This window comes from Perissodus microlepis, chromosome 12 (assembly GCF_051167445.1).
Source record: "Perissodus microlepis isolate ML-2025 ecotype Zambia chromosome 12, ASM5116744v1, whole genome shotgun sequence".
In the NCBI taxonomy this organism is placed as follows: Eukaryota; Metazoa; Chordata; class Actinopteri; order Cichliformes; family Cichlidae; genus Perissodus; species Perissodus microlepis.
This window is the reverse complement of record NC_140472.1, coordinates 25,468,427-25,485,510: the sequence shown is the minus strand read 5'-3', so window position 1 is coordinate 25,485,510 and position 17,084 is coordinate 25,468,427. Positions and strand designations below refer to the sequence as shown.

General features: G+C 39.1%; 1 protein-coding gene across 5 annotated transcripts in view; it reads left to right on the top strand.

The window, feature by feature from the left end:
* msh3 (mutS homolog 3 (E. coli)) overlaps positions 1-17,084 on the top strand; it is a 59,801-nt gene that overhangs the window by 5,089 nt on the left and 37,628 nt on the right. For all 5 annotated transcript variants that reach the window (XR_014801780.1, XM_084945348.1, XM_084945347.1 and 2 more), the window contains exons 9-16: positions 4,189-4,298; positions 4,474-4,588; positions 5,146-5,230; positions 7,488-7,597; positions 10,717-10,849; positions 12,662-12,849; positions 13,728-13,896; positions 14,098-14,162. Coding sequence is in view for 4 of the 5 variants with exons in the window: in XM_084945348.1 (XP_084801474.1) it covers positions 4,189-4,298; positions 4,474-4,588; positions 5,146-5,230; positions 7,488-7,597; positions 10,717-10,849; positions 12,662-12,849; positions 13,728-13,896; positions 14,098-14,162 (975 nt within the window). In the remaining variant the exon portion in view is untranslated. The remainder of the gene's footprint in view (positions 1-4,188; positions 4,299-4,473; positions 4,589-5,145; positions 5,231-7,487; positions 7,598-10,716; positions 10,850-12,661; positions 12,850-13,727; positions 13,897-14,097; positions 14,163-17,084) is intronic.

The following is a 17,084-nucleotide window of genomic DNA, read 5'->3' as shown; positions in this document are numbered from 1 at the left end:
TCCATTAAATATCAAAAAAGCACCTCACAAAACTTGCCACACGGTGTAACTTGGCTCATAACCTTAGCACGTCGCAGCAGTATGCTTCACGTGATAGAGCGGCTGTGTGTATTTGTAGCCTGGGTACCAAACCGGCATTTCGTCTCCGAGGAAGTTATCCCAGAGAGAAGTAAAGCAAGTGTGTAAGTTCATCTCTGAATGTTTGTAAAGCATTCCCGCGTTAAGCTTAACAACTAATATATGGAGCGACTGCCTCTTCTCTCTCCCTCCCTCTCCTGCTGCTACTTCAATCATGAAACTGATTAATGATCAGCTGATCGGCTTTTCTGTCGCGAGTCTGTCTCTCTTCTTTGTTTTTGGATCACTTTGCACCAGAAAGAGGAAACCAGCGGCTGAATAACAGCAGAACGTTTAAGCTTGATAAGCTGTTGTTAGATTTTTTATTTAACATTACTTTCTACACCAGGATCTTTTTCTATGTAGCTGACGGCTGGTAACTGTGCAGGGGCGGATCTAGCAAAGTTTAGCCAGGGGGGCCGATAGGGCATTAACAGGGAAAAGGGGGCACAAAGACATACTTTTCTTTCTTATTCTCATTTAAAATGTCTAGCTTTTAATAAATAATTATCTGAATCGTACACCCAAAGTTTTAATCTTATGTAAAATGTATAGAAGTCCATTACTGCATAGAGTAACTGTTAAGTCTAATATACCCTAGTAAGCTATAGTACTTTTTCCTTTGGGAAGGTACCATCTGTGCAGTCTGCAATTCTGTAGAAGAAAGATGTTGAATCTCTTTAATTATTCTTGAAAAATAATTTATTTCTGTGCATTTTTTTTCACACTGCATCAAATTAAAGTTTATTACGTCGATTAAGCATCATGAGGTGGAGGGTGGGGAGTGGTTCCCTTTTTTTTTTTTTTGCTGGGAGTTTGCAACCCTATTAGTTAGGTTGCTTAATATTTCTGCTAAGTACTCTTTAAAATACCAGAATAGGAAGGATGGTGCAGGTTTAAGTTTATTAGACTGATCAGTATTGCTGAACTATGAAATATTTTGGGTGCAGTGTATTTTTTACATACAGGTATAACAGAATAGCTTTAGTGTTGTTGTTTATTTAAACTTGAGTATGAACCTACACAAAATGCAGCAAGATATTAAAAAAACAGTTTTATTGATTAAAAAACACACTATATCGGATTCATATCGGTATCGGCAGATATCCAAATTTATGATATCGGTATCGGACATAAAAAAGTGGTATCGTGCCATCTCTAATAGATACTAATCTGAAAACTTTAATCTGCATGCTATGCATGTTAACCTCTGATCTCTTGGTTGTAACCTTCTGCTTTTCTGATTTTCATTGATTTTTCACCATCACGGCAAACTTGGCATTACCACAAGGCATATTTTACCAGTTTTTTGCTGTGGTGTCAGGATGGTTTTGATGACTTTGCCAGGTTTTCCTCTGTAGTGTCAGAGTTGGGATTTCAAACCCTAACTCTTTTTGTCTGCGTGAAGTGTCTTTAGGAAAGATGCTAAACCCCAGGTTGCCCCTTATGCTGCCAGTGGGGTGTGCTTGAGAAGTGTCCATTTACCATCTGCTGCTATTATATGCTGCTTACACAATACTGTGCAAGTTGTAGTCCCAGTATCAAAAGTAGCATTTTTTTCTCGTACAGTACATAAACAGGGTTTTCTGTGAGCTGATGGTACCTAATTTGTCTACACTAGTGGCTCTACAAACAGCAGTGTAATTTTGACCTGAAATATTTCAGGATTATTGAATATTTTATGATGAAACCTTAATATATAATCTTTCACACCCCAGAAGATCAGTCCTAAAGACTCTGATGATCTGTTAACCTTTTAGCCAGGAGCCCATAAACTTGATTTTTGGTGATTTTGAGTTAAATTCCTCAACAACTGTGTATTGTTAATACACCAGTAGACTAAATCTAAACAAAGTTACCAGATCTAAAGAGTGTAGCCAATGTGGAAGTGCTTTACACCTCAATTCTTTCTAATGGCCAGCAGGGAGTGACTTCTCCGCTTGAATAGTTAACACTTTAGTTTCTTGTGCCCTATGTTGACACTTTCCTGACGTGTTTTAGCTATGATCTCAATCAGTAGCTTAAAGTCTTACTGAACACAACATGTTAACTTGTAAATTGCGGTCACCAAATTGATGACAGCAAATAAAAGCTTAGCAAGAGGCTTCACAACAGGGTTTGCTGCTAGCCAGCTGCTAATGTTTCAGTTGTTATGCCCATCTTTTATATACAGTCTCTGTATGACACAGACATTCATAGTCCCCAGATAATGAATCATAATCACTTCGATGATCCTCTGACCTTTTCTTTTGCACTATAACCACATCAAAATTTTACCTAGTTTAGTAAATGAGTTTTTTACGTTGTTGACCTGGTTTAAAAATAATAGAATGTTGACGTTTTTTCAACTAGATATCAACCTCAGAACGTTATTATTTACATTTTTGGCATAGGGGTATCAAGCCTATTTTAATTCATACACCACATCCAAGAGATACATTATGAAAATGGTCATATTTATGGATTCATCCACAAATATATGTTAACAGCCTAACATATTTTAAGATAAAAAGTGCAGTTTCGGTAATATATCATTGTTTTCCATATTCACTCAGACTTTTATTGTTACAAAGAAAAGTTGCTGTTGTAAATGAAAGAAACTGCTCTGTTTGTATGGCTTTTAGCTTTAACACTCTTGTTCAGATGTGGTAACACACATAGTTAATGACTTTGCCCGTAAGAACTGGCAATAATGCTTATGAAATTACCAGTTTGGACAACCACTCTTTAGCAGATTTATTGTTTACAACTTGGGACACAAAACTTATAAATACAGCCATCTTTATCTGTACACATTTTCATTTGAGCCCATGCAGCAGACTCTACTGGCACCTTCAGGATTTGACATCCTTTGTTCCCATATGGAAAAGAAATAGTAAAAACATATATGATTTATTCATGAAAGTGGCCACTTTCATGAGTAAATCATATATAAATCATATAAGGCTTACATGATTTACTCATGAAAGTGGCCACTTTCATGAGTAAATCATATATAAATCATATAAGGCTTACATGATTTACTCATGAAAGTGGCCACTTTCTCATTACTTTCATATATTTTTTTAGTAAGTATCCAAAACATACAAGTTTCATTATATAATTTTTCAAGGGATCTTATATGTGTTTCCACTCTTGTATGCTTTTCATACAAGTTTCATACAAGACAGATACAAACTTTATAAGATTTATATATATCTTTTCTATATGGGTTTAGTTCAAAATGATAAGAGCTGCTGCGCTGGCTGCAGACTCTTTCTATTGTTTAAATGAAATGAAATCCGATCCAATCAAAGCTATCTGTAATTTAGATATCAGCTGAGTCGAGACGAGTTATGAAGAACTCAAACCTCCAGTTGTTTGTTTCTTTACAGTTTCCTACAACCCATCTTCATCTTGGTGGGTCCTGTTAGGGATTCTGCAGAGATGCAACACTGCACTCTCATCTGAATCGATACCTGCAGTTGTCGCTTTTCTTGTAAATCTCAAAATATTTTTTGATTTTTTTTTTTTTTAAAAAAGGTTAAGGCTGTGAGTTGTACATTATGTCGTCTATTGATCATTTTACATAATCCTTACTCCCAGTCCAAACAGTAGCTGAAGTGAAATATGATGAAGTAAGTGTGTGTGTGTATGTGTGGGCATTAGTCCAGAGCCACGTGTTTGCCTTGGTTGCCCTGGCAACAACTGTGCAGACAAAGTAACAGAGTCCTTGAAAGCAGCAGTGCCAAAAGAGTGAATATAGAAAACAGAGATCCGTCGGAGCATCGAGGAAATGCAGTGAAAATGTGTTCAGGTGTGTGTGACTGAGGTTTGCATTTCTGTGTATAGAGTCTAGTTAAACAAAAGGATGGCTGGAACTTGCAGTCCAGCTATGTGAATGTTTTTCTCTCAGAGGAAGATGTTCAGATACAATGCTGTACAAAAGTCTTGAGCCTCCTTGTACTGTATATATTCGCCACACAGTACTGTATATATTCTTTATCTCTGTATCTGTACAGTCACTAATCTCTGACATTAATGCTGTTGTGTTGTTATAAATAAATAAAGTTTGTGATTGTTTTCCTTCAGCGCTCAGGCTGACGACAGAGTCAGAGTGGAGAGGAGGGACAGCGCTGAGTTTGAGTTTGCCTCGGCAATGAACACAGTCACCTCGTTCTACTGTCACATCCAGGCGAAAGGTGTGTATGCTTGTGTCACTGCAACGCTTTTATTTTTCCTGTTACACTATGATCGCCTCAGTTACTCACATCCTGTCATTGAGAGCACAGTAGATGTGTCTGAGGAGTGGGCTCATGACTCATGGCTGTGTGTTGATGTTGAAAATGTTGCATGTTTTTTGTGTGTGTCCTCCAGGCTCTCGCTCTCTGTCGAGCGTAGCGTCCCTGGAGAGCCCAGTGATCAGCTGTCTGGGGCCGCTCATCCAGTACCTTCAAGAATTCAACTTGGAGCGAGTTCTTAGAAGTGAAAGGTACATGAAAACAAACATTCAGCAACATAGCCTGCGACTGTATTCATCCATTGTTTCCACTGTGCAGACACAAATATAATTTTCAGGTTTTAAAATTCTGTTATCAATAATTTTTTGTAGTTTTAAAGCAAAAATTCTTAAGCTAACATTCGTTGGTTTCCATTTTGCCAGCTTTGGTTCTTTTCTTCGACTTTCGACCAATCAAGACAAGATATTTGGATATGTCACTGTAGAATCTGGGAACGTGTTGTGGATATTTTTTTTGGTTCTGTTCTTTGACATAGATACATACTGAAAGATCAATCGAGACATTAATCTATACTGAAAATGATTGTTATTTCCTTCCCTGGTTCTGGCATTTCCTAGGGATTAACAGGTTATGTGTAACAAAAAGAATGACAGTATTGTTTTATTTTAAATCTTATTTTACATTTGATGTGAACACCAGTGTTTATACGCCAGGAAAGGGAAAATAATATCTTGTATTACTTTAATCCCTGTAATAGAAACAAAATGTCATCATGCTATATTTTTATATGAGTTTGTACTTCCTGCAGCTCCTTCCGGCGTCTGACCTGCGAGTCGGAGATTATGACTCTGAGCGCTGGCACTCTCCGAAATCTAGAAATACTCAACAATCAGGTAAATATTCACATCTGAGCTGGAAGTCTTCACCACTGATTAAACATAACAAAGGGTGATGGCTGTCTCTATGATAAATGGTTTGCACTGCACCGTACAGTATAGTCCTCTGGTGTGTAGTAATCGGTAAACGGAAACATCTGCACCAGATTTTCGTCTGGCAGGTTCAGCTATTTGAATTGCATTGGCCTGGCCATCAGCATTACACAGCGTGTAAACATTTCCCTTTCAAAGCAATGTTGTTGGTAGTATATTTTAAAATGTTTTGATCAAACCTTTACATTGTTAGCTTATAATCGCATTGCAATTGGCTATCATTACACCAGGCAAAGTCAAAATTTGAAACTTGTGTGTCTTTTGCTTTGACACTCCATTTGAATCAGTCTGTAGTTGTTATGTCCGCTGTGCAAGTTTGACTCACAACCAAGCCTCAACACCACTGCTATAGCTATTGAATAACATTACACTGCTCAAAAAGGAGCTTTAGGAACTGCCAGCATAGTCTCAGCACATGAGGCAGGGTGTTGTAAGGCCCCAGGATTAACCCGGGACCTACTGCACCAACATAAAGTCTGACAGTGGGGCCAAGGATTTCATACTGAAACTTAATGGCTGTTAGGATACCATTGCTTAACCTGTAGAAGTCTGTGTCCCTCCATGGACATGACCAGCACTGACCTATCACCGGTCATCCTGAGCGATGTTATAACATTTACCACAGCTTCTCAATACCCTGGAGAAGCCGTGTCAAATCTGCTTAGGGTGAGCCTGCTGTCATTTATGGAAAACCTAGGGTACCAGTGGTGCCAATTGGTGCCTGCTGATTCTTGTATTGGCAAGTGCCAATCGGGTTCCACGGTGCTGGGCAGTGAGTCACTCCCCCATTCTCTTGAGACTGTGCTGTGAGACACAGCAGACCTTCTGGCAATGACATGTATTGAAATTTAATTGACTTGATGCTACACACTTAAAATGTTTTTTTTTATACTTTTCTTGAACAACAAGATGTGATGAACATTTCCTGGATTTGGCTCATTAAACAAAAACTATACCTGATTTAAATTTGATCAATCATTGTCCCATTGTCTGACTGGAACTACTGGTCTTTTTAGATTGGTGCTTACAAATCCTGTTTTGTCGCCTTGCTTTTGCCTGATTTTCATTTAAGAGAAATTGAGATGAGGTCTAGATTGTGGTGATTGGTAAAAATAAAAAATAAAAAATCTATTTCCTGTGTGCGGGTGCATGATAGCTCTCCAAAGGAATAGACTTCACTGAATCCTATTGCTCACCAAATGGCACAATATTGACAGTCTAACCAATGAATATGGGGGTTGTAGGAGGAAACTTAGCAAGTTCAGAGGATGCTTTGTCTGTGCTTGAACCCTTTTTGATTGAAAACCTCTAAAAACTGGTCTGTTGTAGAGACCCAGCTATGATCTTTCAAATGAAAGGAAGACCACTTGAAAAAGCACCCCCCCCCCCCCCCCCCCCCCCACACACACACACACACACACACACACACACACACACACACACACACACACACACACACACACAAAAACAAAAAACAACAAAAAAGAAAAAAATAAACGGATCTTTGCTGTTCACTCAAGTTTGAGATCCAAGGTGTAACTGCAAGTGGAAGTTGATATAAGAACTCAAACGAGCGTTCCTCCCTGTCCAGGATGTGTACATCCTCATCATTGAAAGAGTGTCCACTGGCCTGTAGGTGTAAATAGACTGTGGAGTCCTGGCCTGAAGAGTTAGCTCTTCTGTGTTGCTTTACTTGAATCAACCTTTTTGTTACTTTGAGCTTTAATCACAGCTGCACATGGTCATCTGGCAGGTGTGTTGATACCGCCCAGCTTTAACGACTGAAAAATCTTTTTAAGGCTATTGAGATTGTTGTTATAAAATTAAAGATCTACAGTCAGTTATAGTTACACAAACTGTAAAAAAAATGAATGGATAGTTAAGTTAAACTGACATTTCAGCCATAACAAAAAGTCTCTTTTGGTTTACTTGTGTGTGGGTGACGACTCAAAGGTTCAGTATGACTCTGCTGCTACGGCATTTGCGTCACGTGTCACATATGGAGTTCAAGATCAGTTCAAGCCTCCTACCATGTCTGCTAGTGGCTTACACCATTTGTTCACCTCATATTTCCTTCTCCTTACTATTTTTTTTTCTCAGAATATGTTGGCAACCATTAATGTACATTTAAGCTTTTTTATGTGTGCTCTTTCCATCACAGACAGATGGTAGTGTGAAAGGAAGTCTGTTGTGGGTGTTGGACCACACTCGCACTCCGTTTGGAAGGAGACTAATGAGGAAGTGGGTGAGCCAGCCCCTTACAGACCTGCAGTGAGTATAGAATACCCTCTGACACGTGATGGAGCATGATTGTCAATACCGATTCAGCTTCAGTGTCCGTTCTTATCATTTCATTTTTCAGTGCTTCAAACTTTATTTCCATGCAGCTTGGTCTGCGTTGTGAGGCTCTCTGGATCACAGAACCACAGTGAAGGACTCTGAGGCAGCACTAATGCCACTTTCATGTCACATGTGATAACTGGCTCATATTAGAAAGATGCCTGTGATAATCATTTTCAGGCACTGTGGCTCAGTGGTTAATGCTGTTGCCACACACCAAGAGGGGTCACAGGCTTCACATTTCTCCAATTGTTCTGTGTGTTTCCTCCAGTAGCTCCAGTTTATCCTGCCATCAGACACATGCTGGGTTAATTTTTCTGTCTCTGTGTCTCTGGCCAGGACACAGGCTTATAGCTAGAATCGGTCCCTGGGAATTGCACACTGGCTGCTCATTGTTTCACTTATTAGGATGGGTTAAATGCTGGCAGTAAATTTCCTTATTGGATTTAACAAAGAATAATATATAATAGTATGTAATCATCTCATAAGTTTGGTTTTAATTACCTGACATGAGATAGATGTGAGATTTTCAGGCACATTTGCATCTCCCCCCCAAAAATATATGATTTTCCTCTTGAGGATTACATGACACGTGACGAACGTGTCTTGAATCTTGAATCTCCTGAGCGCTTTCCCCCATTAATGCTACCCTGACATTTAACAACCTCCCATGTACCCTTGATGACGCGTTTTGACACCTCATTGTATATCAATAAAGATGTGGTTTGACAACTATTAGAGTAGTTTCCAGGTTATTACAAGAGTCGCTGCACAGGCGGAGACCACCCTCAAACTTCTAATGCACATCCACTTATTTTGTTTTATAAACAAGCCTGAAATATTTTAAAGTATCCATCCATCAATCTATTTGCTTCTGCTTATCCTTTTCAGTCTGTCGCAGGGTTAACACACAGAGACAACCATTCGCGCTCACATTCACTCCCACGGGCAATTTAGATTAATCAATTAACCTATCCCCACAAACTGCATGTCTTTGGACGGTGGGAGGACGCCGGAGTACCCGGAGGGAACCCATGCAAACATGGGGAGAACATGCAGAAAGACATGACCCCAGTAAGAAAGACTCCGGCCTGATGGAATTGAACTCAGGAGCTTCTTGCTGTGCGGCAACAGTGCTGCCCTATTTTTAAAATAGTTTTGAAACAAGTGCCAAGGGTTATTCCCAGTAGGTTTTAAAGCTGGTAATAGAGTTAAAAGAGTTAATAGATTGCACTCACTAAGAAATGTCCTCCAGACTCATACGTAGGGAACAGCTGTTGGAGCACCTCAGTGCCAGGACCGGTGTTTGTCAGGAGCATCTGCTCTCACCTTTTGCTGTACTTTTCATTCTGGTGATATAGTGGAGAACGTCTATGCAAGGAAAATGGAATGGCATTTATGGACATTGTGGGCACAACTGGATGATCTCGACTTGGGTGATGACCTGGCCAGATGTAGGCGATAACTGCACATCTGGCATCAACATCAGCAGGAATAGGTCTCACTGTCAACAAAGGCAAAATAAAGATCATGAGGATTAGGATGGAGCACACTAGCCCCATCACAGTAGCAGGACAGCTCCTAGAAAATGTCAATTCCTTCACCTAGCTGGGGTGCATAGTGAACACACAGGGTGGAATGGATGTGTGAGGCAGGCCTTTGTTAATAATATTAATGTTTGCTTGGCGGCCTGCATCCCAGTCCAGGACTCACAACTGTGATGAAAATTATAACCAGATCCACATTTTCTGTCTTTTTTTTTTTTTTTTTTTTTTGAATAAAATAGCTGATCTCACATATAAATATGTAAGTGTTGTTTGGGAGGATATATGGCAGAGCAGCTGTTTCTCTTTTTAGAGAGACCGTGGTGTGAAAATACATACAAATATGTTTTGGAGGTGACTTCCTTAAATAAAAGCACTGCTGAGGACACACAGCAGTACCTCTCCAGTTCTCTGTAGTGTTTTTAAGTGTGGGAACATTTTCTCTGTGTGTGGCCCTCCCTCTGTCACTGGGCAGGGATTATTGCTGTGGATAGAGCACTGCTTTCAGATTATACAGATAGGTCCTCTAGAGACTTTCAACATGAATAAAACCCAGATTACTCCCAGGTACATTAATTCCAAGATACAGAGCACAGCAGCGCATAGAACAGACACTTGTGGGCATGTGCACGTACACACTCGCACAATAGTATGATCTGTGATGTCCGATTTATTACATCACTAAGCTTCTTTTGATCTGCTTTTTCAGTCCATTTTTTTCTGGATGCTTACGCTTACAGAAAGGCCTTACTGTGGACTAAAAAGCATTTCAGAGGACTTTAATATGAGGCTTTTTCTGCATTTTATAAACAAAGCTGTTTCAGTGATTTTCATCATTTCCTAAAATCCATAGCCTTAGTAGTTCACCTGGCCCAAATGCAGAATTTTTCATTTTCCAAATGTTTAAATTTAATAAGCATATCTTAATCTTCTTAGCGCCAACCACATCTACAGAGGTCAAAGGTCTTGTAAGGTCACTGGGGAAATGAAGCTACAAGCAGCTGTACCTTCATGAGTGCTGGTTTGTGCAGTCGAGGGATTTTATTTAGGCCAGGTATTTAAAGTGACTTTACACGTTAAAGAACTGTGACTGCAGTTCTTGGTGCAGTAGTACAGGTTGCAGTCACAGTTTTAAGTTGGTGATTTGGGTATTGGATTAACGTTTTCTATGAATACTTTCATCTTTTAAACATTTGGTCACCTTTGTTTGCTTTGAATGTTCTTGAAAATTTGACACATTTTTAGACGTAAGGCGCAAGCGTGAATCTACATAGAAACTAATCAGGGACACTTTGGCGCTCATTTTTTTCATGTGTAAATCAACTTTAAGGAAACCCATTTATCTCAATCAGGGCTGATTCAGCTTTCCAAATGACACATTTCTTTTGGTGATGATGAGCCTGATGAGAACATTTACATTTCTTTCAACTCTTTCTGATCCTTGCTATCGTCTTAATTTCTGCAAGTCTTTCCTTTCTTCTTACCTTTTCTTTCATGAACCTGCAGGTCTATATCCGAGAGGCAGGATGCGGTGCAGGAAATCCTGGAGTCGGACTCGCTGACTCTAAATTCCATTCGATCCCTGCTGTCACGTCTGCCAGACCTGGAGCGAGGCATCTGCAGCATATATCACAAAAAGGTAAAAGAACACAAATAAATAACTTGGATAATGTTTATTATATTTTATCACAATTTTTGTGGCATTGTTATTGAATCCTGTAGGATACAAGAACAGGCGGGTTTAATAAATGGATGATAGTTTTAAAATTAGCATCGTTAAATAATCATCTTTATATTGAACAAGACAACTCGGATCATAATTTTTGCAATAATCCTCCAGCTCTAACAGCAGGGGAACAACATTTGTGAAATAATTCCTCTCGTTGGTTTGCATAGAAATGAAAGGCAAGAAGATTTTCTTCTTCTTTCTTTCACTGACATTTTCTCTGTTTCTCTCTCTCTTTTTATGGCACGCTTGATTAACAGCAGGGAGCAGTCTCCTGTGTGGCGCTTACCTGATTGTTTGACACAGTCTCATTTCCCATCTGACCCATTTTTGAAATGTCAGAAGGCTTCATCTTCTGTGTGTGTGTGTGCGTGTGCGTGTGCGTGCGTGTGTTTGCAATAATGAAAAAAGACACTTTGTTTCTGAGCTTGATGTCTTGTTTCATGTTCAGCTTTTGGATTCCTTCATCTGTTGCTGAAAGAAAATGATCAAATGTCATTTAACGCACACATACACTCAAACACCCACGCATACACACACGCAGCAGACACACAGAGGGGCCTTAATTGTCATTTTGCCCATCTGTAGATAAATGGGCCTGTGTGTAATGGCTTGTGTCTCCACGGCTCCACTGACATAATGGGAGAGAGGGCATGCCTGTGGCCTCTAGTAGCTTCCTGTTTGGGTCCATAAAAGAGCAACACGGGGGCAGGAGCATTAAAACTGCAGCATGTGATTAATACCATAAAGCACTGTCACTGTGACCTTTCATTAACCCGAGGGTCAAGACTTGGTACTATACAGTAACATTGCTAATGGCAATAGAAGGTCAGTATAATCTACATTATCACTGATTGATTACTCATTAATTTTATTTAGTCTGAAATGATTGGCACTTTTATTTTTAAAGACACAACACTGATCTTGAAGAAATATAAGAAGTTATTGATTATAGGCTGCTTTGTTTTCTATACTGTGGATTATCAGTGATTCCCAAGACAGCTGCCGTTTACAGATAATAAAATGTATCATTTGTTTCTTAATAGATGCTAAATAGCACCAGCCAAGTCTTGTATCTACATTTCTATTTTTTTATTGTGTAATACAGCAAATATAGTATGATGCATATTGAAGGGTAGTGTTTTATTTTCTTGATGCTTTGTTGTGAAGACGTGCAGTCGGTGCTGCTTGTAGTGAGTGGTGTTTTCTCACAGCCTTTGGATGTAATATATGACTATTCTTTAAGCTCGGCTGCTGGCCAGTGCAGATAAGATTTAATGATGTAATCTCCCTGCCTTACAGAGTACCCTGATAATACAACACACTTACAAACATGAATATACAGTACTGTGCAAAAGTCTTGAGTCACGAGTGGTTTCTTTATATTTGCTTCCAAAGAGCCAGGCTGGTTTTTTGATAGTGGTCTTGAGTAATAGGTCCCCAGAGTTTCTGAAGGTCTTTTAAAATTTTTACTTTGATCACGGGTTGCTTTTTCACTCATTTTGATTCCAATCCTTAAACCTGACCATTTTATGAAGAATATTTATTAACCCTAATCACCTAAAGATAGAAAAAAAGCACCCATCTCAAGTGATAAACCAATATTGCATCTATGCAAAAAACACAACTTGGCAAAGGACCAATTTTAAATAGTTTTTTTAGGCACTTTGGTATATACTTAGTAATGTTTTTGCTTGTTTTGTTTTTTTTTGCACATCTTTCCAGTCTTCTACTCAGGAATTTTACCTCATTAGTAGCAGTCTTTCTCGCCTGGGGCTGGAACTGCAGACTTTGCTACCAGCCATGCGTTCCCAGATCAGCTCAGTGCTACTTCGAAGCCTTCTGTTGGACACTCCAGACCAGCTGATTCCAGCCCAAAGCTTCCTACAGGTGCTCAATGAAAAGGCAGCCAAGTAAGTATCCAGCAGCACAGGTGTGGAACTAACAGAAACATAATTTAGATTGCTTTGATGTGTGTTGGGTTATTATGTCTGTGAAGGTTCTCAGTCATCCAGGTCATCGTAGTCAAAGGAGCTTGCAAAGAAAAGCGTCTGGACTTCTTTAAGTTACTTGAAGACGTTTCACCTCTCATCCGAGAAGCTTCTTCAGTTCTAAGGTCAAATGGTGGAGAGTCCCAGATATAAACCTAGTGGGAGTATCCCCCCACAGAGGGACAAAAGGACCCCCTGATGATCCTCTAATCGCCTGAGCCAAGGTGTGAAACTGGGTGTGGGTCCCAATCAGCCAGAGTTTCGGGTGTGTTCATTGTGAAACCTGGCCCCACCTTATCATGCGAATTCCTGAGGTCAGATGGCCCAGGATGTGAGTGGGCGTTAAGGCGTCTGGGAAGGGATCTCAAAACTGGATTATAGATAGCAGAGAGTTGGTGTCGTAAACCCCCGCCTCTGTTCAAAGATGGTCGCTCACAGTGGACATAGATGGCTTCTTTGGGTTATTATATGGGTTATTGTATTTTACTTAAATGCAAAAAATATATATCTGTTAAAGAGAAAATTAATTCTCAATGGTGCAATCAGAAAAACAACACAGCATCATAAAACTGGGCTGACAAATGTAAGATATGGCACAGTGGGAGATGCCTGCTGTCACTCCATAAATGTATGACCAATAGTTGGCATACAGTATGAGAGAGGAAAAGGCCTCCTAGTGTCACATGGATAATTCTTTTCCTCAGTTTTCATCATTGAAAGGTCAAGCTGACCACAGGCTCATCTCTCACGCTGCGATATATTACCAGTAACAGTCACATTTGGACTGTGTATTTGTGCAGGTCAGGGAACAAGACGGAGCTATTCTCAGATCTGTCTGGATTCCCAGTGCTGCAGGAAAGAATGGAGCAAATCCAAACTGTCCTCCGTGAGATTCAAGACCACCGCAAAGACATCCGTCTGATACTAAAGGCCCCCGCGCTCGAATATACGACTGTTTCTGGACAGGAGGTGTGTGTGTGTGTTGCTGGAAGTGAAAGAAAGGTGGGAGGAATGATGGCCATTTGGGTGGAAGACTCAGCAACAGTGATGGTCTGATGTCTGTGTTTTTGTGTCTGTGGTTGCCAGTTTTAATCAAGAGTGACACATTCTTTTCCCTGTCTTCTCTGGTCTTATTTATCAGTTCTCCTCCTCTTTCTCCTCTGCCCTCAGTTTCTGATTGAGGTGAAGAACTCCGTTTCATCCATTGTTCCACCTGAATGGGTCAAAATCAGCAGGTCAGCTCACTCACCTCTGCATTACAAACAACACTTACATGTACTATTTTTTTTTAGCATTGATTTTAATATTGATTGTGTGATGTCAAAAATCACATCTGACTTATGTAACTTGGATTGCACAATAGAAATATTGTTGGGCAATTTTTCTAAAATAAATGCTGTAAAAAAAAAAAAAAAAAAATTCCCATAGCACATTTAAAACTAAAGCACATTAGACAAAAAAGAAAAAGAGTAAATAAATAACTAAACAGTGATCAGAAAAGATTAAGAAGGAGACCTTAATGATGTTGAGGGAGTATTTGAATGCTGCACGTCGAAGACATATGAAGGTGTGAGACCATCAGACACAAACAGTGACACTATTTAATGGATTCTGTGATGCACAGTAGACCAGTGGAAGTCTGCAAACATCTGAGCCAACTGCTGCACAAGTCTAAATGCAGAAGAGATGATTGACTAACTCCAGTACACGGTGTATTACAATAGTCCAGTTTAGATGTAACATAGGCATGCATAACCCTTTCAGAAAGTTTTAGTCTGGAGATTGCTCTGAGCTGGAAGAAACTTACTTGGTATACAAAAATTGGTCATATAATGTTGAATGAATGAACAATATCAACATCACATAAAATAAATTTGGCCCTGTATTCTTACTGGTATATACATTTATATAAGAACAATCTCCCAAAACACAAGCAGATGAAAAGTTAAGAGATTCTTTGTAGTAACAAACTCTCACAAAGAAGTACCAAGTTTCCCTTAGCTCTATTGAGGAGTTAGCATATTTGAGCTTACTTTTTTTTTTTTTTTTTAACTTTAGCACTACTGATTAGAGCCAGACTGATGCATTGATGGGCTCATATTATCTGATGGTATAATGGCCAATAAATGAAAATTTGAAAAGTAAAGAAGAGACGGAAAGCACACTTCAACCATGCTATGAGTGTTGTCGTTGCAAATAACTGCAGCTTCCCTGTTGGCAGGACCCTTTCAAATGCCACAAACAACAATCAGCTGATTCAAGCAGGGTATAAACAAAAAATTAAATAATTCAGTTTAACAAATCAGAGCATTCTGTTTATTTTTGTGTCTTTTGTGTCTTGTTTTGGGATTTTTAAATTACCAAATATTAGCATTAATCTTTAAAATCCTGGGTCCTGTTTACGATCTGTTTGATTTACACTCTGCTACAATTTTTTCTTGTTTGTTTGTTTTTCGAGCAGCATATGAATAAGAAAAAAACAAACTGTTGCACTGATTTGCAAAAAGCCCAATTTTAACTAAGAGTAGTGAAAAAATGTGAAATGTTTTGTTTTTTGAAAAATGATGCTTAATTTAACACACTTGAAACATTCAGCCTCTCTGGGATGCTCTTTGTAACTTACCATTTGCAAATTAACTAAATTAATTTTGAGTTGGTTCACCGGGTGTGTTTCATTTGTGACCCTCCCCCAAGTCTTTAAAAAATATTTTGCCGGTGTCACATTCAAAATGAGCATTTATTACTAAATACAAATCAAGTTTCTGAGTTTAAACATCTGATATGTTGTATTTTCAGTATGTATTGGGTAATTCAATTATGAAGACTGCTTTTCAGCATGAACATGGCACGGGAAGCCCTGAATCCCTGACCTTTGCCCCCAGAGGCTGAACCATTATGTGGTCGCCAAAGATTCCTAGATTGTCATATTATAAACCTTTGTCATATTGTAGGTAAGTGGTTTACAAAGACCTCTGGTCCTTCAATGGGTTGCAAGATAAATGTGAGGATTTTCAAAGGTCCTGCAGCTGAATGGATTCTTTAGGGTCTGAACAGATGGAAGGGATTGGCATAAATTAATTTTTTGCTGGAATAATAAAGGTCCTTGGTGTTCAGGAAAGGTAGAGTGGTGGACAGATCAATATTATCAATAGTAAACCTATGAATCTCAGCCATCTGCATTAATGTCATAGTCCTTTACAGAAAGACTCTGAGGGTCCCTTCAAATTCATCAGAGGGGACTGGAAGCTTTTGTAAAGGGGAGAACTGTGCTACTGTGAAATCCCAGACTCTAAAGTCACTGGGGCAGAGATGATAACCAGCGAAGAACAGCAAAAATTGGTTAACAGAGGGTGCTGGATGGAGTGGTATCCAATCAAAGAACAGGCGGGGGAATCTAGCCAAGGCACCAATAAGCAGATCAGCACTAGGGCTTCACAATTCAGTGATCAAAAGCTGAGATGTTAACTGAAGTTACCTCATACTTTTGGGGAAATTTTCTGTGGACTTACAAGACAGAAGAATACATTTTTGAAAGTTTGTGGCCCTTATATATCTTGGGTTAAAACTAACACAGCATTTTTTAAAAGAACGTTAAACCTGAAGGAGAATATCCAGCCACCAGTTTGTCCCTGATGGGATCCACAGAAAGAACAGTGATCTGAAACACACAAGCAAGGCCACCTCTGAATGGCTACATTAAAAAAAAAAAAAAAAAAAGATTTTGGAGTAGCTTGTCAAAGTCCGGATTTTAATCTGACTAAGACGCTTTGGCATTTTAATTTATTTATTTAAAAGGGACAGCGTATATATATAAACATATCACTGTAAATATTCCAGAATTAGCCAGAGGCCTGTTTTTCTCCTGTAGTCCCTGGCAAGTCAAAAAACAAACAAAACACCCCATCAGACAAGAACACATACAATGACAACAATAAAATCCACAGTACAAAGAACAATACAATAAAACAGCGCAGGACAAAAAATACATATGAAAGCATACAGCATCAAATATGACATATTAGCATAAAATGACTGATCACAGATCTGATTTCTCTGTAGCCATCATTTGAGATGTGTGTGATGAAAGATTGTAAATTCTCTTATTACAGCTCGCATATTATTCCAAATCTCACTACCTTTAACTGTTAACACCTGAT